This window comes from Elephantulus edwardii, unplaced genomic scaffold, assembly GCF_000299155.1.
Source record: "Elephantulus edwardii isolate Elephantulus edwardi_28Jun2011 unplaced genomic scaffold, EleEdw1.0 scaffold00026, whole genome shotgun sequence".
Classification (NCBI taxonomy): domain Eukaryota; kingdom Metazoa; phylum Chordata; class Mammalia; order Macroscelidea; family Macroscelididae; genus Elephantulus; species Elephantulus edwardii.
In genome coordinates, this window is record NW_006399776.1 from 22,998,694 (window position 1) to 23,021,660 (window position 22,967).

At 49.0% G+C, this 22,967-nt stretch overlaps 2 protein-coding genes across 2 annotated transcripts in view; both read right to left on the reverse strand.

Annotated features, from left to right (window-relative positions):
- On the reverse strand, positions 1-12,933 carry CDH24 (cadherin 24, type 2). Its single transcript, XM_006883140.1, has 12 exons — positions 12,804-12,933; positions 10,973-11,295; positions 10,503-10,797; positions 10,225-10,344; positions 9,983-10,150; positions 9,622-9,809; positions 8,990-9,243; positions 8,006-8,142; positions 4,551-4,672; positions 4,360-4,471; positions 3,876-4,124; positions 1-809 (listed from the first exon to the last, which is right to left on the reverse strand). Exons 2-12 carry the CDS (start codon positions 11,171-11,173, stop codon positions 310-312), a joined length of 2,346 nt encoding a protein of 781 aa, XP_006883202.1. The 5' UTR covers positions 11,174-11,295; positions 12,804-12,933; the 3' UTR covers positions 1-309.
- Positions 12,934-14,732: 1,799 nt separating this feature from the next.
- ACIN1 (apoptotic chromatin condensation inducer 1) overlaps positions 14,733-22,967 on the reverse strand; it is a 48,436-nt gene continuing 40,201 nt past the window's right edge. Inside the window, 10 exon segments of the mRNA XM_006883141.1 lie at positions 14,733-15,047; positions 15,783-15,883; positions 15,993-16,317; positions 16,562-16,669; positions 16,815-16,922; positions 17,290-17,435; positions 17,774-17,915; positions 18,627-18,779; positions 18,878-19,011; positions 19,694-19,736. Of these exon segments, the coding sequence (XP_006883203.1) occupies positions 14,733-15,047; positions 15,783-15,883; positions 15,993-16,317; positions 16,562-16,669; positions 16,815-16,922; positions 17,290-17,435; positions 17,774-17,915; positions 18,627-18,779; positions 18,878-19,011; positions 19,694-19,736 (1,575 nt within the window).

The window sequence follows — 22,967 nt, forward strand, 5'->3', positions numbered from 1 at the left end:
GAGAGAAATCACAGTGAGAAAACAGAGATTCAGAGCCACAAAACCGAGACCCAGACGAGGGCCCATCAGAGGAGCTGTCACAAACAGAGCCAGAGACACACGCAGAGAGAGAGAGAGATCCCTGCAGAGAGATGGACAGAGGACTCAGGAGTGAGGGGGAAGGTGCTCTGGGGAAGGAGCGTGGAGGGACACCGGGATGGGGAAGCCTGGGGGCCCCTGGGCTGCTGCTGCCTGCCTGGACCTCGTGGGGCTCACTCATAGGGCCTGTGCGGGTTGCCCCACCGTGGCGGGCAGGGCCAGGGCCGGCTCTCAGGGGGTCGGGGGCTCCTTGGCCCCATACAGCTCGGCCAGGGTGCGGAAGAGCGGCCCCCAGTCATCCAGAGGCTCGGCAGGGCCCGGGGATCCACCAGCCTCGCTGCTGGAGCCCAGGGAGCTGAGAGAGCCGCAGGAGGAGCCTCGGCCCTCGTAGCCATACACCTGCACCGAGTCGTACGGCGGCACGCTGGGGTCCTCATCCGCCTCGCGGAGCCGCAGTGCCAGCAGCTGGGCCACGTCGGCTGGACCTGGGGGCCTGGGCTGGCGCGGCGCCCGGGCGCGGGGCAGCACGTCGCGGCGCGCAGGTGGGCCGGGCGCCGGAGGGGCCGCCCCATCAGGGTTTTGCAGGGCTGTGATGTCAAAGGCCTCGGTGTCCTCCTCGCCACCGCCTTCGTCGTCATAGGTGATGATGTTCTCCCGGACATCCTCCTCCTCCAACACCATCAGCGATTCCTGCTTCTGCCGCCTTAATGCCATGAAGAGCACCACCAGGGCTGGGGCGAGAGAAGCGAACACACTGCTGAGCCCGCGGGTGTCTGGAATAGACTGGGCCCTGTCCACTCTGAGGGTCATATAGGTGGCAGGGCCATGTAACCTCCTGGCTACAAGTCCTAGTTTGACACCTGCCAAATCTGTTTGAATCAGGACTTCACCACTTACCTATGTGACTATGGCAAGTTAACTTCTCTGAGCACCTTTGACTCTTAAAGAAGTTGAAGGTGGCACATACTGACTTTTACTTATGGTATTTCTTTCAGTTATATACACACTAGATAAATAACTAGGATAGATTTTGGACCAGCAGAGTGGAGAGCTGATCTCACAGATTATTTAAAATTTGGAAGCAGTGTTAGAACTGGGTGGTAAGTATAGGCCAAAAGAATTTTAAAGTACCTAATAGGAGAATTGGTAGAATTACAAATGTCAAAAGGAATTCTAGTGAAGGCTCAGAAGAAAGTGAGGAGACATAGATAATTTTAGAGAATGTTGCCAGCAACAGGATGTTGCTAGAAATGTGGACATTAAATATGCTTTGTTGTTGTTAAGTGCTGTCGAGTCACAGGCGACTCATAGAGACCCTAGGAAGGAGAGTCCTCGACACTATTAAATATGCTTAGTGAGGCTTTAAAAGAAAATGATGAACATGGGATTGGACAATGGAGGAAGGGCAATGCTTTTTACTCAGTGGCAAAGAACTTCAGTGCATGGTGGAAGGTGGACCTGGCAAGTGATACGCTTAGGTATCTGGGTGAGTTGATTTAGAACCAGTATCTTTCCCCCCCCTCTCTCTCGTGTACCCTCGGGTCAGATCCAGCTGGCACAGGAGGATTGCCCCTCTTTCTCCAGCAGAGTATCTGGTGGATTCAAACCGTGTGCCTTCAGGATTGCAGGGCAGCTTCTTACCACTAGGCCACCAGAGCTCCCTTAGAACCAAGATCTTAATGGGGTCATGTAGTTTCTTCTTGCCATTTACAGTAAAATATGAGAGAAAAGAGATTGATTTAAAAACAAATTGTACAAGACGAAAACAGAACTTAAAGACATAGAAAGTTCTGTTTTACATACCAAGGACATGTGTCCTAGAATGTTCATCAAGGATGTGACCATGTTATCTTTTTTAAAGGAAATTAAACTTATGATTGATGGATTTAATCAACTATCACAAAAGAAAGCCCATCAGCTTAGACTGAAGGGAACTGAGAAATAAAGAGCAGCTATTTGTGCCTCTTGGAACTCCACAGGCAGAACACAGGTCTAGAGAGCTACATTAATTATCTCCCAAGAAAAGCAAAGGACTGTGCCTGGCTCGCCTCAGAGATCCACAGGACTATAAGAAGGAGCATGGGAGCAGGACCTTCTGGGTTTCAAAGGGTAGACTCATAGCCTCCTTCACGAACTTGATTCCAGAGTTTGAGGCTGCTGTCAAGGGATGTCAGGGCTGGGTTGTCACTCATATGGACTAAGAGGATAAGGTTTCTTAAAGTCAAAGGAGTCAAGTTGTTATCCCAGAGAGCCTGGAGGCCCAGGGTTGAAGGGTAAGGATGGCTTTAGAGAAGAGAGGATTATTTTGAAGCCTTGAGAGCAAATGTAATCAGTTCTGCTAGGTTAGGGACTTGCTTGGTGCCTGCTATTCCTTCTTTGACTCCAATTTTCCCCATATGTAATGGAGATATCTACCTTGTGCTTGTCCCATCATTGGACTTCAGAAATAGACAACTTGTCCCAGTCCTTGGAGAAGGACATGGTGGTTAGAAGGGTGGAGAGACGGAGAGGAAGACCCTGGATGAGATGGACTGACACAGTAACTGGGGTCTTCAGTAGAAGGCAGTGAGACTGGCTCAGGATAGGGGAAGATTCAGAGCTATTGTGCACAGGGTTGCTATGAGTTGTAGCCGACTTGGCGGCACAGAGCAACATCCTAGATTTTACAGGATCACAGATATTTTACAGGTTCACAGATGAAGAATATTTATCCCTTAGGACGAACTTTGCCTAAAGTCTCAATTTGATTTAGATGATTCACAAGATGAGATTTTGGACTTAGAATTGATTTAGGACTTTTGGGGCAATGTGATCAAGTGAATGTGCTTGTATGTGGCAAGGAAATGAATTTTGGGGGCCAAAGGGTGGAATATTCTGGACTGAATTATGTCCCTAAAAAATATGTGCTATAAATCCTAACCTCTATACTTGTGCTTATAAACCCATTTATGAATGAATTTTCTTTCCTATTTTAATGAGACACAAAGGGTGTGTCTTAAATCACTCTCTTTTGAGATATGTTGTTGTTCTGTGCCCTCGGGTTACCTGCGACTCATAGCAATCCTGTGTACAACAGTGCTGAAGCCTGCCCTGTCCTGAGCCAGTCTCACTGACTCCAACACACTTACCCCATTGCCTTTAATACTGTATCAATCCATCTTATCTGGAGTCTTCCTCTCCTGCGCTGTCCCTCCACCCTTCCAAGCATGATGTCCTTCTCCAAGGATTGGTCCCTCCTGACCACGTGCCCAATGTATGTGACAAGGAGCTTCAAAATCCTAGCCTTCAAGGAGAAACTTGGTTTCACCCTCTCCGTGCCAAAAGAGCAGAGATGAGGTAAGATGCCAAGCTCCATGAAGACTGCCCAGGAGCAGATTCTCAGAAGAGCTAAGGACCTTCCTCCTGAGCCAGCAGAGGAGCACCTTCCTTGAGAGCTGAATTTGGATTCCTAGTTTCCTAAACTGTAAAAATAAATTTATTAGAACTACCCACTGTGTTATCACAGCACCATATGACTAAGACATCTCAGGGTTGTTGAAAAAACCCAAAATACCACAGTGATGTGTGCCCTGTGCAGCACTTGGCACAGAGTAGGGGTTAAAGAAACAATCTTCATGTCCAGTTACTATCACTGTGGGTTGGGACATCAGAAATAGGTTTGGGCCTTTTTCTTGAATGTGCCAGGCAGTGGGAAAATCCAGGCATGGGGGCTCCTTCAAGCCCAAGGGCCCCAATTTCTCTCCACACTTCCTGAAGGTCTGTACCCCACAGCTAAGTCACACCAGGGGCTGACTCACCAAGCAAAGTGCCCACACAGGTGACGATGGCGAGCAGGGCCCCAGTGCTGAGTCCAGTGGGTGAGAGCTGCGCCTCAGGCCGGCAGGACGCTACAGAGCCGTCCGGCCGACAGCGGCACACACTGACTGTCACTGTGGCTGTGCTGCTCAGAGCTGGTTGTCCCCAGTCCCACAGTTCTATGGGAACCAGGTAGGGGGCCTGGCGGGGTGGAGCAGGGCGGGAGGGCAGCAGCAAGCTGGCGGAGCCATCTGCAGGAGAGGGGAGATGTGGGGCATCATCTTCAACACTTTCCTGCTGGGATGAGTCTCGCTCAAGGAACCAGCTTCCCACAAGAAGCCAGAGATTGACTGATCTTGAAAGAACAGGGGAAATAATTTGGGTGAAGGGTGCGTCCAGGCAGGGCAAAGGTCAGGCAGGTGGTGCTGAGAGTGGCAGAGGAGGAGAGGGAGGCAGGCATAAGATGGTCGTACTGAGACCACCCACCTCGGTTATCACGGACAGTGAAGTTGGCATCAGGGCCCAAAGGACCTTGAAGGGAGACACGGCTACTGTTGCCAATTTCGTCTCTGTCCAGAGCCCGAATGATCTGAATCAGCTGAGAGGAGAATGGGAGTCCTTGAATGGAGTGGGAAGCTGAAGGCCTTTAAGCCCAAACCACTGTCTCGGCTGCTCACCTGGCCGGGAGCTGCAGAGTCACACACAAAGGTGTCATAAGGCTCAGCCAGCTGGGGGGCATTGTCATTTTCATCCAGGGTTTGGACAGCCACTTGTACCCGGGAGGCCTGCGCGGAGCTGTCTGAAGACAGAAGAGACACACACATGCCATGCATGCACATACACGCATGAACACAAAGTACAGAGACATGGATAGCAAATGCAGCACGTAACACATGAAATACACAAGGAGGAAGCAATGTTATTACATGAACAATACCAAGTGCATACAACACTCATGTATGCATGAGACGTGCAATACACAATACACAGCCACAGAAATGCAGCACCCATGAGATACATTACACAATAACCCAGAGGCAGGACACATGCAGCATAAATGAAAAGTATGAAGAGGTAGAAACCATAAGGTATACAAACACACTTAGATCACATAGCCAATGCACATTCAGAAATTACTGACATATAGGAATAAATGTTAAAAATACACAGTGGATGCCGTGTCACACCCAGGGCCAAATTCATGCACAGCACCAGTGGAATGGTGCCTCCCCACCCACCCCCATTAGAGGTCTAGGAGGCTGTGGTGCAGCAATGAGATCATTTAAAGTTGACCTTGGGGAAGGAGGAGCTGCATGATTCATGTGGTGCAAAGTCCAGGTCATTCTGGGCACCACAGGACCCCTTCTTCACCCACCCCTTCATCAGGTGGCTCTGCCCTGCTCATCACTATTCATGCAAGAACAGCAAGGGTGTATTCCTGCTCATGCTGGGCCCACTTCCTCTAGTTGATTCTTCTAGTAGCTCCTAGCGGCAGGAGGTGTGCTGAGGCCCTTCTCTGGGCAGTGGAGGTTGAGTGAATGGCCTGGATCAAGAGCCTTAGGTCCCCTCTTCCTCACAGTAAGGGCCCAGAGAATTCTAGTCTAGGGTAAGGGCTGGGGCAGGGAGTGGCAGGAGAGTGAGAAGACAGTGAAGGGCTACACACACACCCACACACACACATACATACACACTGAGGAGAGCTATGCATGCATAAGCAGACACACACAATCATGTATTGCTCAATGTTCATAGTAGCTTCTGTAAAATAGATGTTAATGATTTTGATATTGTGCGAACACTATATGGTGGTCTGGTCCTATTTTTTTCTTTGTTGTTATGTACCATCAAGTCGGAACCAATTTCTAGCTGACCCTTTGGAGAGTTTTCAGAGACAATAAATCACATGGGAAGAGAGTGCTCATCATTGTCCTGTAGAGCAGCTGGTAGATTTGAACCATGTGTCTTTGGTTTGGTAGTACAACTCCTTACCACTAAGTCATAAGCTTCATGCTTAACGATCATCACTGCGTTGAGAGGAATTCAGTTTGTTCAATCTGCATCACTGGTCATTTTTCCAATCTGATAAAGGTCCCTTTAGCATTTTCCTTAGCCTTGAAGCTTTCTAAAAGCTTTCTGTGAGAAGATATTTTACCTTAGAAAATGTTTTCTTTGCTTTCTGAGGATTGTTGTGATTGTGGAGTGAGAAATGCCTACATGGTAAGCAATAACAACATTCACTGATATTCCACCTTCTTGTTTCTTTTTGTTTCATTTCCAAATCTTTGCTTTTTGCTGCTGCTATCGCTCGCACTGGTTTTGTTTCATTTGGAGCCATGATGCACTTCATGGTGACATTTTCAAAATAAAATGAAATGGAGAGATAACATTATAACATTCAAGAGGCACATGGTACATGAGATTGTATGCTGCTGCAACAGATTGGCTGTTGAAGCACACACTGTTAAAGAGAAAACTTTTAAGATAGAAAGTACAGTACAGTGCATACATAAGCCAGTAACAGGCTCTTATTACACCCATCACGACATATGCACTATAGGTTATATACGTACTGTACCATTGTATGCCTGGCAGCACAACAGCTTTGTGTACATGAGATGAATGTGTTAGTGTTGCAAGCTGTTGCATTCACTCCATCCCATTCTCCAACTGTGATTTCTCAACTCTGTTAAGATCTTATGTCTAGCACCAACAACTGTTGTCCAAATATTATGTGACACATGGCTGTGTGTGTGTGTACACAGAACACAGTGTCTGGTGTGTACTCAGACACATTAACTATGTATCCACATCTACCATGTAACAGGAGTGTGCATCCACAAAAATATAGACCTATATACATACAGTAAAATGTATGTGAGGGAGCATAGCCCTGACTGAAGCCTGACTTCTCTTTGCCTGAGTTTCCTCATTTTCAAATGAGGAAATAGTGCTACTTAACTTATAATGTTGTGGTGATGATGAATTGCATTAATCCATATTTGGTGCTTAGAATAGTGCCCGATATACAGTAATTAATAAATTACTATATAATACCCACATACACAGAATCATATATACAAGTATATGTATATATGTATGTATATGTCATTAAAGCAGGAGTGGCATCCACTTCCTAAACAACATGCCTCTAGAAACTCTATGAACTTTGATAAATGTCAATAGTTGTAGAGGGGCTTCAGGCCTTTTGTTCATAGGGTCATTATGAATTGTGCTCGGCTTGAAGGCAATCAACAACATTTATCATTATAAACATTCAACAGACACATGCACAAATACATAACTCCATAAACACTCATATATACATAAATGGATCTAGTTAGACATACATTCATGTCTCTGTATATATATATATATATATATATATATATTCCATGTATATGTATGCATTTTTGTACATCCATACCCATGTACATAAAGCTCCTTGTCCACACATATATTTATACACACAGGACAATGCCCATATGGTATGCAAACAGTAGGGTGAGGGAGACCCTTCAGCTTCCCCATTGGACATGAGCAGTGGTGAAGAGGGGCTGTTCAGAGGAGAAGCAGGTCTCCATACTATGCAGACAAAATGGGTCATTAGCCCCTTTCTTCCACCCCAAGGTTGTAGAAGCTGGTAAGTGACAATGCAAGAGAAGCCAGCCCCTGAAGCTGACCTCCCTTCCACTGTGGGAGCTCCACATCAAGGCCTCCAAAAGGGCTTCTCAGGGAAGGGATGTTGGTGTCCTCCCACCACTGACAGGTGCCCTCCAATTCAGTCTCCAGAGAAGGTGTCCAGCCCTTCTGTGGCCCCCTACTCCCAGCCTGAAACTGCAAAGAAGACAGGGCAGGTCCTGTCAGGCCACAGGCTGGGATTTTCTGAGGCTGGATTTATCTCCAGGCTGGGACAAGTCAGGTGAATTTATGCCCTTATAAAGGTTAAGTTAGGGGTCAGGGGAATGTTCAAGCAGACCCACTGTGCTCAGCCCAGCCTCGCAGACCAGGTCTGCCAGGTGCAGATGATCCAGGCTTGGGACCCAGCAGCACCCTCCCTGATGCTCCAGGACAGCCCTTCATTCAGGAGGTGGCAGCCTCTCCCCTGGCCTCTTGGGGACCCAGGACTCCTCACCAAGCTCTGTGGCCAGCACAGTGAGGTTGTGCCAGACACGAGCCTCACGGTCCAGGGAAACTGCTGTGCGGATGGTGCCGTCTTCGGGCTCAATGGAGAAGCATCGTTCCAGATCCGAGTGGGGAAGGATGGAGTATCTGGGGAGATGAAGCCATGCTGAAGTTTGCTGCTACTCTTTTCTGCCTCTCGCCCTGTGGCTTCACGGCTCATCTGGCTCTAATAGAACTTGCTCCGTTTACCCAGGGCTATGCTTTTGGATGGAATCCCCTTAAATGGCAAATATCCTTGGGAAGTTACCAACTTCAAACACTTGTGCCAAGACTTGGAGGGATTGGGTTTCTTGGGGGTGAGTAGGGAATACAGAAAAGAGATAGGAGATAAACACTGCCTATTTTCTATCTGTTCTGGGAACACAGGGATCTCTGACTAACTGTGTGACCTTGAATTTAACCTTTGTTTATTCAACTGAAAAATGGGAAGAACACAGTTGCTTCCATCACAGAGTAGTAATAGGGATGCTGACTGCTGGAAACAAAATCCTGGTTCTGCCCACTTCCTGTGTGACCTCAGCCTCTCACTACCTCACCTCTGAACAACTGGTGATTACACTTCATAGGGCTGGTGCAAGAACTGAATGTTATCAAAGGGGTAAATGCTGTAGTTTTTAGGGAGTGATGATACAGTGATAACTATCCAGTGTTATCACATGAGATTATATCTGCTTTGCACTCCCACTGGGAGGTGCCATTATCATCCATCCAAAGGGATGTCAGGCAGCGGAAGTGTTAATAAGGCCCTTCAACCCTCCCCTAGTACCCAGGCTGTGGAGTAGACTCCAGCTCAGCTGGCCAAAGGGAAGGAGATTTCTGAGCTGCCAGGATGCAAGTGTGAATTTGCTGTAAAGAGCTCATCCTCCATGGGGAGAAGCGTGAGGTTAGATTTCTGCCTAAGAACTCACCCTTCCCCAGTCCACAGCCCACTCACCTGATTGGACTGGCTGGGGAATCCAGATCTGAAGCAGACACCTGGCCCACCAGGGTCCCGGGAGCCTTGTTCTCAGGCACTGACAGGTGGTAGGCAGCCTGAGTGAAGGCAGGTGGCTCCGGGGCGTCCTGCACAGCCACACGTACTGAGGCCACATCCTTGAAGGGTCCTCGCCGCAGGTATGCTGGGTCAATGAGTGTGTTGGTGGCTTCCACACGGAAGGAGTAGGAGTGACGTGTCTCAAAGTCTAGCCTCTATGGTGAGAAGAGATGGGGAGTGGGAGGAAGCATGTGGAAAATAGGGCACGCAGAGGTTAAAGAAAGGTATTGAGTCTCCTGACACCCAGTGATTATTTTCTTAATAGGAGATGCAGACACCACAACGGCTAGCAAGGTTGCAGAACACTTAGTCAAGCACTTGAGGTTTGCCCCAGCTCCATCCTAGACTTGCTGCATGACCTTGAGTTAGTCACTTCCCTTCTGTGGGCTTCAGGCCCTCATCTCAGAGATGAAATGACCCTGGTCTCTAAAATCCAGCTTAGGGAGGCCCTGAGTTTGATCTAGGCCAATTAGGGAGGTGCCTAACAGGTGGAACGGGAGGCAGACATATGCATTTGCAGAGAGGAGGCTAACCTTTCGCACAGTGAGGAGTCCATCTTGACCCTGGGGGTCTGTGCTGATGCTGAAAGCCTCAGACCCCTCCCCATCCAGGATGCTGTATGCCATTAGGGCGTTGTCTCCAAGGTCTGGGTCCTGGGCCCGCAGCCGACCTACTAGGGTGCCTGGCCCAGCTGTCTCGACCACAGAGAACTGGTACAGGCCTTGGGGGCAGGTGGAGGGAAGACATATTCTTAGAGAGGTAGCCAGCCCACCTCCTCTCCCAGCACTTCCTTCTCCCAGGGCCTGTCCCAAGATGAGGCTGGGTAAGGAAGGCTTCTCCAGAAGCTACAGTGATGGGATGGTCAAAGCCCAGCCAGCTGCATTGGCCCCTTACTCTGAGGGAACTTGGGGGGGTTGTCGTTGACATCACTGAGGGTGACAGTCACTGTAGTGCTGCCCGACAGCCCCCCCATGTGGCCGCCCATGTCCTTGGCTTGGATCACCACCAAGAACTCCTCTTGTGTCTCCCGGTCCATGTTGGGGATGGCAGTTCGCACAACTCCTGGGGAGAGATGCAGGGTCAAACAGGGTTCATCTCCATGGCTGTCCCACCAACCTCTTCAGCTTTGCCCTCACCAGTCTGGGGGTCCACAGAGAAGAAAGGCAGTCCGTCTAGCACAGTGTACACCAGCTTGGCACTGTTTCCATAGCTGGGGTCATCGGCATCGTGAGCTGTCACCTGAATCACTGATGTTCCTGTGGGGTTGGCCAGCACCCACTCAGTAGGGGCAGGCCCAGGTGGGGAAGAACAGCAGATGCTGGGAGCCCTCATATGAGAGAGGCTGATTAGTGGAGGTGGGTTGCCAGGGCCAGATGGCATTGGGGAAAATCAAGTGGGGAAATATGGTACTCACCAACATTGGACATCTCGGGCACAGTTGCATGGTAGGGCCCAAGGGGAAAGATGGGTGGATTGTCGTTGATGTCTTGAACCTTGATGATGAATTCTGATGGGGGCTCAAGGGGTCGGTTGGAGGCACGGTCCACAGCCTGGGCCAGGAGCACATACTGTGCCTTCTCCTCCCGGTCCAAGCTCTTGGTAACATGGATGTTTCCTGTGGCCTCATCAATCACAAAGACGGTGCCTGCCCCCTCCCCGGTCAGTAGGTACTTGGTGCGGCCCTCACCTCTGTCCACATCTGAGTGCAGCTATCGGGGATCAGGCAAAAATGGCAGAAGGTTTAAGGGCAGGAATAGAGATTGAAAAGTCTAGGCTTGGGTGAAGTGTTGGGAGCTCAGGGGGACAGAGGTCATAGCAAAAGTGGCAAAGTTATAGGGCAGGGTCTAAGGGTCTCAAGAGTCAGGGAATACATGGGTGTATTACCTTGCCAATGAGGACAGGCTCCGGACCGGCATATTCTTCAATGACAAAGAATTGGTTCCAGACCCAGCTCCTTCGGGTCCTCAGTAGCCCTGGCCCAGGCCCATGCTGGTACCTTGCCCAGGCTCGGGCTGGGGCTGCTAGGCGCCCCATGCAGCCCCAGCCACCCAGCCAAGCCAGCATGAGCCTCACCAGGCCCCACATATTTGGGCTCCAGCCAGGGCGCTGTTCACTGGCCCCTGGTACTGAGGCTGGGCCAGGCTGGGCAGCCCATGAGCTGGCTGGGTGCAGGGCAGATGTATTAGGGCTACCCCATGGATCCACACCTGCAGGACAGGTAAATAGCTTCTCAGGTCAGGGAAACCTATGCCATGCCCTCCCCACCAAATTCAGATCTGAAAACTAGACCTCCAAGGCACCAGATACCTCACTGCCCAAACCCTGGGCAGAAACAGAAGGCAGATAGTCTAATCCTCCCCTTTGGCCAGGTTTTGCCTATATTCACCTCCAGCCCCAAGCTGATAAATATCCAGTCAACTCTGAGCAGGGAAGACGAGGTGGGAAGGGAGCTGGAGAAGAAAATGAGAGAGGATGCTAGGAGGGTTTGAAACCCTAAACTGGCTCATGTCTTCCCAGGCTGGACATGAAACCAGAATGTGAGCTGGGGCTCTCAGGGAAAACACTTCAAGTTCAGGGATTGGGATTAACAGAGGTACGGCCTCAAGGGGTTTAGGGTCAGGATGAAATGCTAAAACAGGACTGCAAGTCTGTGAAAGTGGTCTCCTGTGGTTGGGGTTGTGGAGCCCACCTTTCCAGACCTTGCCCTAGCCCACAGTGCCCTGCAGTCCCTGTAGACTGGGCTCCTGAGGCAGAGTGAGTTCCAGAACTGAAGAGAAGGGAGCAGGGATGGGGGCCTAAGCCATGAGACTGCAAGGTGGGTGGTGAAGGCTGACCCAGAGGCCAGAGAAACAGTATGCTGAGGGTGAGATCAAGACTCAAGGTCTGTCCGGCAGGGACAGAGAAAACTGGTTAAGACAGACAGATGGCAGCAAGAGACAGAAGGAAAGAGATCAAAGGAGGCAGCCTGGTGCCTGAAAAGCAGAAAAGGAGTCATAGGTACTAAGCGTGGGAAAGACGGTGGGGAGGGGGCTGTGAGCAGAGGGGCTTTCAGCGTGTGTGAAAAGCAGTCCTCAGCGGTAGGGGTCAGACCAGGCCTTTGGGAACTTCATTCTGGGAGAGGGAGTAGCCAGGAGGGGCTGAGATAGAGAGGCGCTGCATGAAGGACCCCTTTCCACTGCTCTCCTAGAGGGTACCCCTTAGGTAGATGCCGCTGCCGCCCTTCCTCCTCCCTGAAAGCAGACACACACCTGACAGTGCGTTCCCTCTGGGGGGAAAGGGAAGCCGAGGGAAGGGGGCGGGCAGAGAGGGAAGCATCATGAGTAGGAGAGAAGGGATTAGAGGAGTGGGGAACAGGATAGCAGGAAGAGGAAAGAAGGAGGGAACGGGAAGGAATGCAGAGCGGGAGGGAAAGGAGAAGGAGGGGAAAGAAAAACCAAAGAGGAAGAGAAGATGGAAAAAGACATGGCAAGAGGGAGGGAGAAGGGATCGGGGGAGAGAGAGAAGGAGCAGAAAAGACAAACAGGCAGAGAGAGAGAAGGGTAAAGAGAAACCAAGGGAGGCAAATGGGAAAGCGAGGTGAGAAGGAAGAAGGGTAAGAGCGCGGGAGAAGGGAACCAGCGGTGGGCTTCCAGCCTGAAGCGCACAGCTCGGAAGACACCTACAGGCTGCAGACCCCGCTGCCCCTCCGCAGGTTCCCGATCCCGGGCTCCCTTACCTGGCAGTGCCGAGGACCCAGCCTTCCCGGGCGCGCTCCCGCCTGTGCCCGCCACCGGGTCCTGGGAGGCGCAGCCCAGAGCCGATCTGAGCGGGCGCCGCGGCTCCGCTGCAGGTCTGAGCGGCCCCGGCGAGAACAAGGGAGCGAGACAGAGGGGGCGGGGGAAGAAGGCTCCGCCTGCGGAGGAGCGAGGCGGCTCCGCGCCGCGCGGGAGAGGAGAGCCCAGCCTCCGACCCTCCCCGGCCGGGCTGGCCGGCGGTGGGGGCGGGGGCGCCTCACGCCCGCCCCTCAGCGCTCTCGGGCGCATACAGATGCGGCGCCGCTGCCGAGCCTGCAGCACCCGGCAGGGCACCCAAGCGGCAGGGCACCCGGTCAGGAGGAGGCCCAAGCCACAGCGCCAGGACACTGCCGAAGCACTGGCCTGGAGGGTGCACTGTATACACGAAGCTGCCTGGACGCCTGAAAAAGGCAACCCCAAAGGGCCAGCGGGACAGCAGTTAGCAGAATGAGTAGCCCATTGCAGAGAAGCCCTGATCCTCACTCCTCGACCAGCATTTGGGGTTGATGTGGACTGTGACTAAAAGGTGGTGGAGGTATTTTCAGAACTCATGGAGGTAACAGTAGAGGGTCCGGTGGAGGGCAATTAAGGACAGAAGGATCTACGGAGTCCGTGGTTTGGGGCCAGCCCCGGGAACGATGGCGAGACCCTGGCAGCATCGGACAGAGGAACCCGTTTTTTCCGAAGCTTTTTTACATGAGCTTATTTAGGCGAGGAGCTACTGCCCCCTGGTGGCAGCTGTGAGAAACATCCCCAAGGCAAGCGGGTGACCCAAAATCTAATCTGCACTGGACAACGAATGTGGAACAGGGGCTTTGCCCTCCCATACCTTTTGGGTTTAACTAGGACGTTCCACTTATCCATCTTCCTCTGAGTTAGAGCCAAGACTCTGACCTGACTAGAGTTAAGGCTGAAATGGAAAACAGCACTAAGTCCCTTCTCTAGGTAGTAGTAGTTAAAATACCCTCTGTGCCTTCTAGTAATTTTGATTCCTGATAACTTTTTTCTAACTTGAGTGCCCTCGAATCTAATCCTGCTGGCACAGGAGACCGTCCCTCCTTCTGGAGCCGGAGCTCCCCTCCCAGTAAATGCTTTATTGGGTTTCGAGGGCTCAGCCAGGGGACTGGAACTGCTTAACTTTTGGTTAGCCCCATGCTACTGCACTGTAGCTCCGAGTCTAAAATGTGGTGTATGCAATGCTATGTGGTTAAGACCATTCTCCACTGACGTTCATGAAAGTCCTGCCCAATGAAAGTCATTCACACACTAGTTAAAACTAAGTCAGATTTTTATTATTTTCCATAGACCACATCATTTAATAATAAAAAAAATAAAAATAAAAATAGAACAAAAGGAAAAGGTGGATATAAAGTGGAACCAGTGGGCTTGATGGGTGAGAGGCAGGGCCAAAGGACAGAAAAGACTGGGAACTGCAGGGGCCTGGGGACTCAGGAGGAGATGCTGATTCAGCTCATAGGTGACCCAGTCCTGGCCCCGGCTGTTCCCAAGAGGTTGATGAGTACACAAGGGAGGCGCTGAGCAAGGTGGAGAAAAACTGCATTAGATTTGGGGCACACACCACCTCTCGGCCTATCACCTCCCTCCCTAGCCTAGCCCTTACCTCTCCAAGACTGAACACTGGGAAAGGAGAGAGAAGAGGGCTAAGTCCCAAGATAGGGTGGGCTGGGGTAGAGTGGCCACTGTTCCACTTGGTTTGTGGGGACAAGTGGCAGCCATACTTCAGCACTGGGCAAATGATGTGAAAGACCCGTGGTTCCAGGGTGGTGGATATTGTACCTATCCCTCTGTGGCCTTTACCCACCTGGGGCAGCGTGGCTGATGCCTGCAGCTCTTTTCCATCTTTTTCCCAGCTAGCGGCGCCCACCCCGGTCTCGCACAGGTGTGCTCCGACTCCGGCTCCTGCTGTGGCGCTTGGTGTCTCTGCGATCTCTCTCCCGGCCCCGCTCTCGGTCCCTTTCTCTATCTCGATCTCCTCTGTCTCGGTCCCTTTCCCTCTCCCTTTCCCTCTCTCGGCTGTGCTCTCGACGTTTCTCCCGCTCCAGCTGTCGGTTCCTTTCCCGCTCAGCTTCTTTCTCCCGCTCCTTTTGCTCCTCTTCTTCCTGCTCTTTTCGCCGTTTCTCTCGCTCTTTGGCCCGTTCGGCTCGCTCTGCCTCCTTCTGAACAATCTGTAAACAGGAAGGAAAGGAGACCAGGCATCTTAGCCCTTCCAGTATCAATCCCACCACATCCATCTGCACCTGGATCCCCTACACCCCTGACTCATGGTCACTCAGCTTTGCAGCTGTCTCCATGTGAAGACATGGCACCAAAAACTTTAAAGACCAACCCCAAGGTTGGGAGAAAAGTGCAACAATGAATGAATGGAATGGAAATCCAAAGTCTCAGTAAACTTTCATTAAAATTAATAACCACAACCACCACCACTATCCAACCCCACGCCTAGGTATAAACAGGGAAAGGGGAATTTCTAGCAATTACCTCTGTTCCTATCGGAGCATCCTTTATACTCTAGGTTTTCAACTCTTACACTCTCAAAACATATTCATATCAACCGTGCCTGTATTCTGGCACTTTCCTAGAAGGCACCTTCATTTACCCTAGATGTAAAATTCCTAAAAGGCCTTTTTGTCACTAAGAAACTATAAACTGAAGGGGGAACCCCAATAAACACAAACATCCAAGACCATTTTTTAAAAAAAGGCAGAGAAATAGAGAACAAAGATTTCCAAGTAGGTTGGGTGGCAATAAAGCTCAGTTCTTGTCTTTGTGTTGGTAGTTCTGCATGTGGATTCCCTTTGGTATACCAATCAATGCTTTTCCCAACGATCTTCTGTTTCATTTGCTTGAACAGACCCCAAGCCCCAATGTAGTTTAAGCAGGTCAGGAAAGGCAGTACTCACCTGACTGTCAGTCAGTGGAAGCCAATAGATGCAAGGGGCTGCTTTGGTCTTTCGGAAAAGGTCATCTAGCAGCTTGGCAGGAGGTTCCTCCTGGGCTTTCTCTGGGGCAGAAAAAATTCAATTAGATTTGAAGCATTACGCTCTGCACCTCATCCTACTGGGTCCCCTTCTTACTTGCTAGAGGGCTTTGTGTAGATACAAGCTAAATACCTTTCTTCTCACTCTTCTTTTCCTTAGATTTTGCACGTTCCTTTCGGCGGCGGTCACGAGACCGTGATCGAGAACGTGGACCTTCTCGAACTTTGTCCCGATCCCATTCTCGCTCTGATCGAGTTCGTTCCCGCCGCTCCATTTCCCGTTCACGCTCCGCCCACTGTTCCCGCACAGCCCGTTCCTGCTCCCGTTGCTCTGCCCTGGGATGCTGTGGTGGCTGAGCTGGGGGTGGGGGCGGAGGGTGTAGGGGCCTTGGGATTCCCTGCTCCTCTGCCTTAGTTTCAGAGGGACGATCCACCAAAAGGCCCCGGTGATAGTCCAGCTGTGGGTGAACCGGGTGGGGGGGAAAACACACGACAAGGATAGTCAGGACAGAGACTGGTATCATTTCAACAGAAGCAGCTCAGATTGCAAGGCTATAGTAAAGGAACCAAAGTGAAAGGTGAAGAGAGAAGACCAGAAGAGACATTTTGGAGACTGTGGGACTGGTCAGGATATCAGCTTGAACACAGGAGATAATGTCCTCCCCATCCCTTCTGTCTTATTCCTTTTCCTTGCTTTCCTACCTCATCTTGCTCAGCATAGTCAGCACAAAGGAATTTGGGATTGGACTGAGGCCATTTGACTCCATGTAGAGCTGTGCGGGTGGCAACGGCTTCTTCTACTGTTGAGTACTAACAGAGGAAGGGAGAAGGAAAAGGGTCACAACATGGTTCTAACCTTTCCTACTTGCCAAAATATCCTTATATTGGGCCCTCGCACATCACAAGGGGAACTATATACCACCCAGAACCTATAGAATCAGCCCTTTCTCCTCACCGTTACAAAGCAGTGAGATTTAATCTTGTCAATCCAGAAGGCCTCTTCCACTAAGGTTCCTGTACGTCCCAACAATTCCTTCAGTTGGCCTAGAGTAAAAGGACGAACCTGCCAATGAAAATAGAGTTTTAGGGACTTGGAATTACAGCTTCAAGGGGTTAAGGGATATAGGTAAAAGCAGACAATAAGCACCCTCTTGTTGACACATGAAAAGAGAAATGACAATTACCAAGATATTGCATGTTAGGCCCCTACCAAAGGCTTTATGTACATTATAGTAAACGTCACAAGATGATACTTATAAAAAATTCCTATTATTTAGATGAGAAAACAGGCTGAAGGATTTAATAACTTGTTCAAGGTCAATGGTTAAGTAGCAAGGAAGGTGAAGCTAGGGAAGAGTTCAAGGTTAAAACTCACACTGTTAACAAAAATAAAAAAGGTGAGGATGTGGGGGAAAAAAGCTTTAACTTACCAAATTAGAGATATGGACTATATTACTGATCTTGCCCCGGGGTGGGGAGGGAACCTGAGCAGTTCTGACAGGATCATCAATTGTAATGGAAACTCCAGACTTCTGCTGACTAATGGAACGTCGAGTTAAGGTATCTCCTAAAGTCACTAAGAAAATAAAATACACAAATGCCATTTAGTAAAGTATAATGTTTGCTTTCACATCTCACTCCACTGTGAAGCTTCAAGTTTTAAGAGTTTCCAATCTCATGCCCTAGCAGCCTAAGAGGAGAGGGTTAGGTGCTGCCAAGTCCTGTGACTCATAGTGACCTTGTCCTATCATAGTCCATTTTCATTTTTGCCATGCTCAAGCAAGCTGCAGTTATGATGTCAATCCATAAGATAAATACAGAAAATATAATACAGCAGCAAATCTTAAAAGGAAACCCAAATAAAGTACTAGGAGAATTCAGGGAGTTGCATTATGTCATATGCAGGTCACCCACCTTTCTTTACTTCATGCTCTACAGGCGGTGGTAATGCAACCTCTACTGAAACCTGGGGAGCTACAGGGGGCTCTGTTTCAGGCTCCTTTTCTTCTTCCTCCTCTTCTCTCTGCCCATTCTCTTGGCCCTCTGCAGGTACTACCTGTAAAGAGGAAGTCTGTTAAGCATGAAGCTGGTATATCTGCCACTTCTGGTTCTGTGGTAGGAGAGCACAGAATCAACAAAGCATGTTCCTTCCACTACAAGAGATTAAGTTCACTTCCAAAAGATACTGGGCCTGTTAGCACTCCAACTTTGCTACGAAGAAAACAAAAATAGGAGTGAGCAAACAGTTTCTGTGAAGGGCAAAAGAGTAAATATTTCAGGTTTTCTGAGCCATACAGTCTGTTACCAACTATAATACTACTATAATATTGTAGTGTGAAAGCAACAGCCATACTTATATTGCCAAAACTCATTGCCACTGTGTTGGAACTAATGCAAAGCTGACCATTCAGCAGGTTTTCAGAAGGCTCTAAATTGCATGGGAAGAGATGGCCCATCTTTCTCTTGCAGGGCAACTGATTTATTCAAATACCTAGAGGTGCCTTTTTTGAGTTAGTGCAACTCCTTACAGACTATGTCACAAGAGCTCCACCAAAGCAGCCACAATCACGAGTAAAAAACCTAATGTGGCTGACAGCAGATTGAAATTGGTAATCTGATGAACCTTGAGGGCACGAGAGGGATCAAACATCAATTAACCAAACTCTGTGAAAGATGGCAGGTTTCCCTTGCAGGACTTTATCTTGGCTCCTGAGCTACATGATCTGTGTTCAATGATGCTTCACTAAAAAGGATGAAGAAGTCTTACCTGGGTGACTGTTCGGCAAATCTTCAGCCCCTTGTCATGGGTCCCATCATCACCATTTCGTTCCGTTTCATCCTCAGAGATGCGGGAATCATCAGCATGAAGATCCACAACAGCCTCCTGCCCCGCCAGGGGTTTGATGTCGGGGATGAGGCTCTGGGACACAGATACGCCCCCACCCCGTTATACTGGGCCCAAGCCTACTCCCACCTTAACAGGTCTCATCCTCCCTTCCCTGGCTCCTCCCACCTCACCTTGAGTGATTCAGTGGTGATACTGATGGAGGGTCTCTTCTGTGTCGTGGCTGTGCTGGCTCCCCAACGTCGTTTCCGACCAGGCTGGCCCCCCTCTGTGTCACTGTTTCCAGCTGGCACCCCCTTGGTAGCTGCTGTCCCCAAGAAATAGTACCCAACAGTTAGATGAACTCAGGCTTTCTACTAAGTCACACCACACACAACACCCACCAAGAAGCCTTTGGACGGCATTTTAGTAAAAGGTTAACTGAAGGAAATGATGTTTGGAGACTAAGTAAAGAAGGCATGGCTTCAGAGTGAACAAAAGAGGCATCTTCTGACAGACGGGTATGACAAATTAAGACAGAAAGGGTGGTGGTTCACTAACTTGGTAAGTAGTTTACATTTTCAGTGGCAGGTAACCATGTCTAAAAATAGAGGGAAAGACTGAGAATGTGGGACTCAGAACAAACAAGAGGACTGATTTCTTTTCATAGATTGATACTTAAGTTATAATATGTATACTTCAATCAATCTACAAATAGTTCTATATTAAGAAAATGTTTAAAAATTATACTAGTGATAGTGAGGTGTAGGCTTTTCAATTTTCTTCTGTTCATAGTTCATACAAAATAAATGTAAAATGGTAAGAATTCCCATCATAAAAAGGAGTCTCTCAAACCCACTCCTGATTCTTGAATGTTCAGGTATGTAAAAGGTATCTTCACTAGATGAGTAATTCCAGAGAGATATAAAGTGAAAATGAGATTTTATTTCCCTGTGAACTCTAATTTTTATGGTATTCTGACCTTTATGAACGATTTGGGGTAGACTTACAGACAACGGAGATCTTCCTCTTGAATGATTTAGGCAGCAAGCTCTGTATAGAGAAGAAAAGGGGAAAAGAGAAAGAGACACACCCCACAGAGAGGGGGGGAGGAGGTTAGATGGAGCAGCCTTAGCACAAGTTCCAAAGACACAGAAAGAGACACAGAGACAGACAGAGACCAAACAGAAGCAGCAAACGGCAAAAATGAAGCAGAATCAATGCAAGTTAGGGGGGGGGGAACCCAACAAAAACAAAACACCAAAAACTAAACATCACAGCAAGAAAGTCATCTAGTCCATACTACACCTGTGTTATTAGCTTAACCAGAAATAAGCTGGCATAAGAACTGGGTAGCCCCTTAGCCCGTCAAAGGAGGTTGGGAAGACTCCAAGTACAGTAACTGTGCCCAGAATGAAATAAACTAGTCTTGCTGGGTCTCTACTTACTAACATAAGGAAACAAACTTGAGGATGGCAAGATCAGTAAGACAATCCTCCTCCTTCTTTGTGTCCAGACTGACTTGCACTGACAGTGGCACTAGGTCACCTGACTCTCCAGATGCCCACCGATAAAAAAGTCTCATCTCCAGTGAATCTGGTGCTGTCATTTAAGAGCAAAGTGCCAGCAAAAAGTATTTAAGTGCTTTAGTGAAAGAAAAATTTCTTAAGGAAAGACTATCTCCAGGGAGATTTGTGGACCTTTCAAACACCTTACATGGCTCTAGCAGAGCCCTGTTTCCTTTTCAATCAAAGATCATGTTTTAGTGTCTCTGTCAGGGACTACAAGGCAGTTTAGGGGGCAAGTCTCTACCTTAAATGTTCAGTGGAAGAAAAAACTATGGGCAGAGCAAGAAGGGGGGAGGGAAAGCGAGAAAAGGGAAACAGGAAACTTAGATTTAACTGCTTATTTCTGGAAAAACTAAGACCACCCTACTATCTTTTTAAGAGTTAGGGTAGGATCCTCTTGATGAAATCTATTTTCTCCACCCACCCCCAGCCCAGTTTTTGTCGTCTAACCAAGTCTCCTTGGTTTCCATTAAGGGCCAGCTTGACCCCTAGCTGGGCCACTTTCGATGGGTGTTAGTGAGAGGATAAAAAACAAAACAAAAAAAACCCTTAATTAAAACAGGAAAAACATTAATCAAATAAATAAATTAATTAAAAAAGAAACCAGGAAAATAAAAAAATTAAAACGAAAAGATACAAAAGGAAAAGGAAAAAAAAAAAAAAGAGAAGAAAATAAAGAGGAAAATAAACTAGGAATATGACAAATGTTCCAGGTACCATCTCACACCTGGGATCTTCAGTTCAGCCAATCGCACCTCACTGTGTACTGTATCTAGTCAACCGACGGTCCAATCAGAATGAGCCCTCCCTGCTAGGCGCTGTGCAATTGGTGGGGGGTTGGGTTGGCAAAAAAGGTGGGCGCACGGCGTGGTGGTCAGCACGGCATTGCCAGAGTCCTCCCAGGGGCGCAGGGGGGGCGGGAGGGAAACGTGTGAGGGGACACTGCCCAGTTTCCATGATGTTAAGACAGTTCATTGGCGGTGGCCAGGTTCAGCCAGGGGCAGAGGGGGGAAAGGGAGTTATCAGTCCCAGCCCTGGAGGGGCTTCAACTTGTAGTCCCTGATGAGATGTGGCCTGTGAGTAGCAGAAATGATCCTTGGCTTTTATTGTGAGGCAGCCAGGACCATGTATGTCCACCAGTGGCAAACTGCCACAATACCACCACTCAATACTTAGAATCCAAGTGATGGCTTCAGAGTCCCTTTCTCTTCTGCCTGTAACTGAGGAGGGGGTCCTCTCACCAAGTAGGATCATGGAGCCTCGGATGAAAGTAGCCTGGGGATAGCAGGTGGGTATCCCCAGGACTGGAAATATCAGCAGCAAGGTCAGAACATTTCTTCTGAGAGTTGTGTGTGGCATTTCCTCGGGGACTCCAACTGAGACAGTGGTTGCAGTCAGGTAGAAGTGAGCTCCTGCCTCCTGGGATGGAGAAGATGGAGCAACCAGTATGTGGTCCTTCAGCATGTACAGGAGGGACCAAAGGAAAGTCCATCTGATGAGCAAGTGGTTATACACAAGCTGGGTTGTCATCAGCATTAAATCTCTGGGGCTCAGACCCTAGACTCTTCTGCAAGGTTCCTTGTCATCACAGCTTCAAATGAGGACTCCACTCAGTATTTTACAGGACTGTACTGTGATCACATTGACTCTTTAGGTGATTCTGGTGCACTGGATGGGGATCCCAAAAGTCTGTAGCCAACAATGCAACTCACAGTCCTCAAAAGGGCAAGCGCATGTGGGCAGGTGCCCCAGCACTGATACAAGTTCTTCTTGGAGTGTCCCAAGTAGGGAGATAATGCAAGTCCACCCCAATTCAAATGTTTGGTTTTTTTTTGTTCTCAATACAAGTCTCTCCACAACAGTGCTCTTCTTAGCCCCCTGATATAAACAAGGCAGGGAGGCAAAAGGGGGCCCATCACTGGAGCCGGTATACATGCCCCCTCTGGCCAAGACACCTGGATAGCAGACTCGGCTTTGACTGGGCAGCTCAGTAGCAGCGGGTGGGTCCAGAGGAAGAGGCGGCATCAGCGATTGGCCAGGTGGGCAGGGTTATATTTTACGGGCGAATTACCGTACATGAGGTACTTGGACAAAGTTTTACGGGGAAGAAGGACCTTGTAATAAATAATATTCTGCACATCAAATCACTTTCACCGGCCCCCACCCCCGCAACACACACCAGAAAAATGCTACACACACAACAGTCCCTCCTCCCACCCATCCACCTCACTCCCAAACCCAGCTAATTCTTTTCTTTTACTCTAAAGAGTCAAGAAGACTTCGCTGGCTCTGATGGGAAGAACCCGCTGAAATGGGTGCAGGGCATAATTTAATTATATGTCAGAAAAGAGGCAGAGGGATCGGAGATAATGGGTATTCCGGATTACCCCAGATCCTGGTTTCAAAGTAGATACGTTATCTGCAAAGAGACCACTAGGTGGCAAATGAGGAGCAAAAATTCCTCAACATGGCTAATTTAGTAAGAATCACCAAAACCCACTAGATGGCGCTGAGCTTCACTAGGCTTTTAAAAAGGAGGGAAACCTAGAAGTTAGCACTCTTTGAAGCTTGAAAAAACAACAGGAAAATCTGAGCCTAGGTCTTAGGAAGAAAACCGTTAATTAATTGACTTTCCAGTTAAAAAAATTCCAAGAGTCTAGATTATATACTCTCCCACAAAAAAAAGGAAAGTAGAATGACTAGGCCCTGACTCCAT

Bases quoted from the DNA above. Each gene is read 5' to 3' on its own strand.
- CDH24 (XM_006883140.1), bottom strand. From the start codon at position 11,173: ATGTGGGGCCTGGTGAGGCTCATGCTGGCTTGGCTGGGTGGCTGGGGC. The intron at 9,810-9,982 runs GTAAGGGGCCAA...CCTGCCCCCAAG, and splicing joins CCCCCCCAAGTTCCCTCAGA to GCCTGTACCAGTTCTCTGTG. The intron at 4,472-4,550 runs GTGAGCAGCCGA...TTCTCCTCTCAG, and splicing joins ACTCTGCAGCTCCCGGCCAG to CTGATTCAGATCATTCGGGC.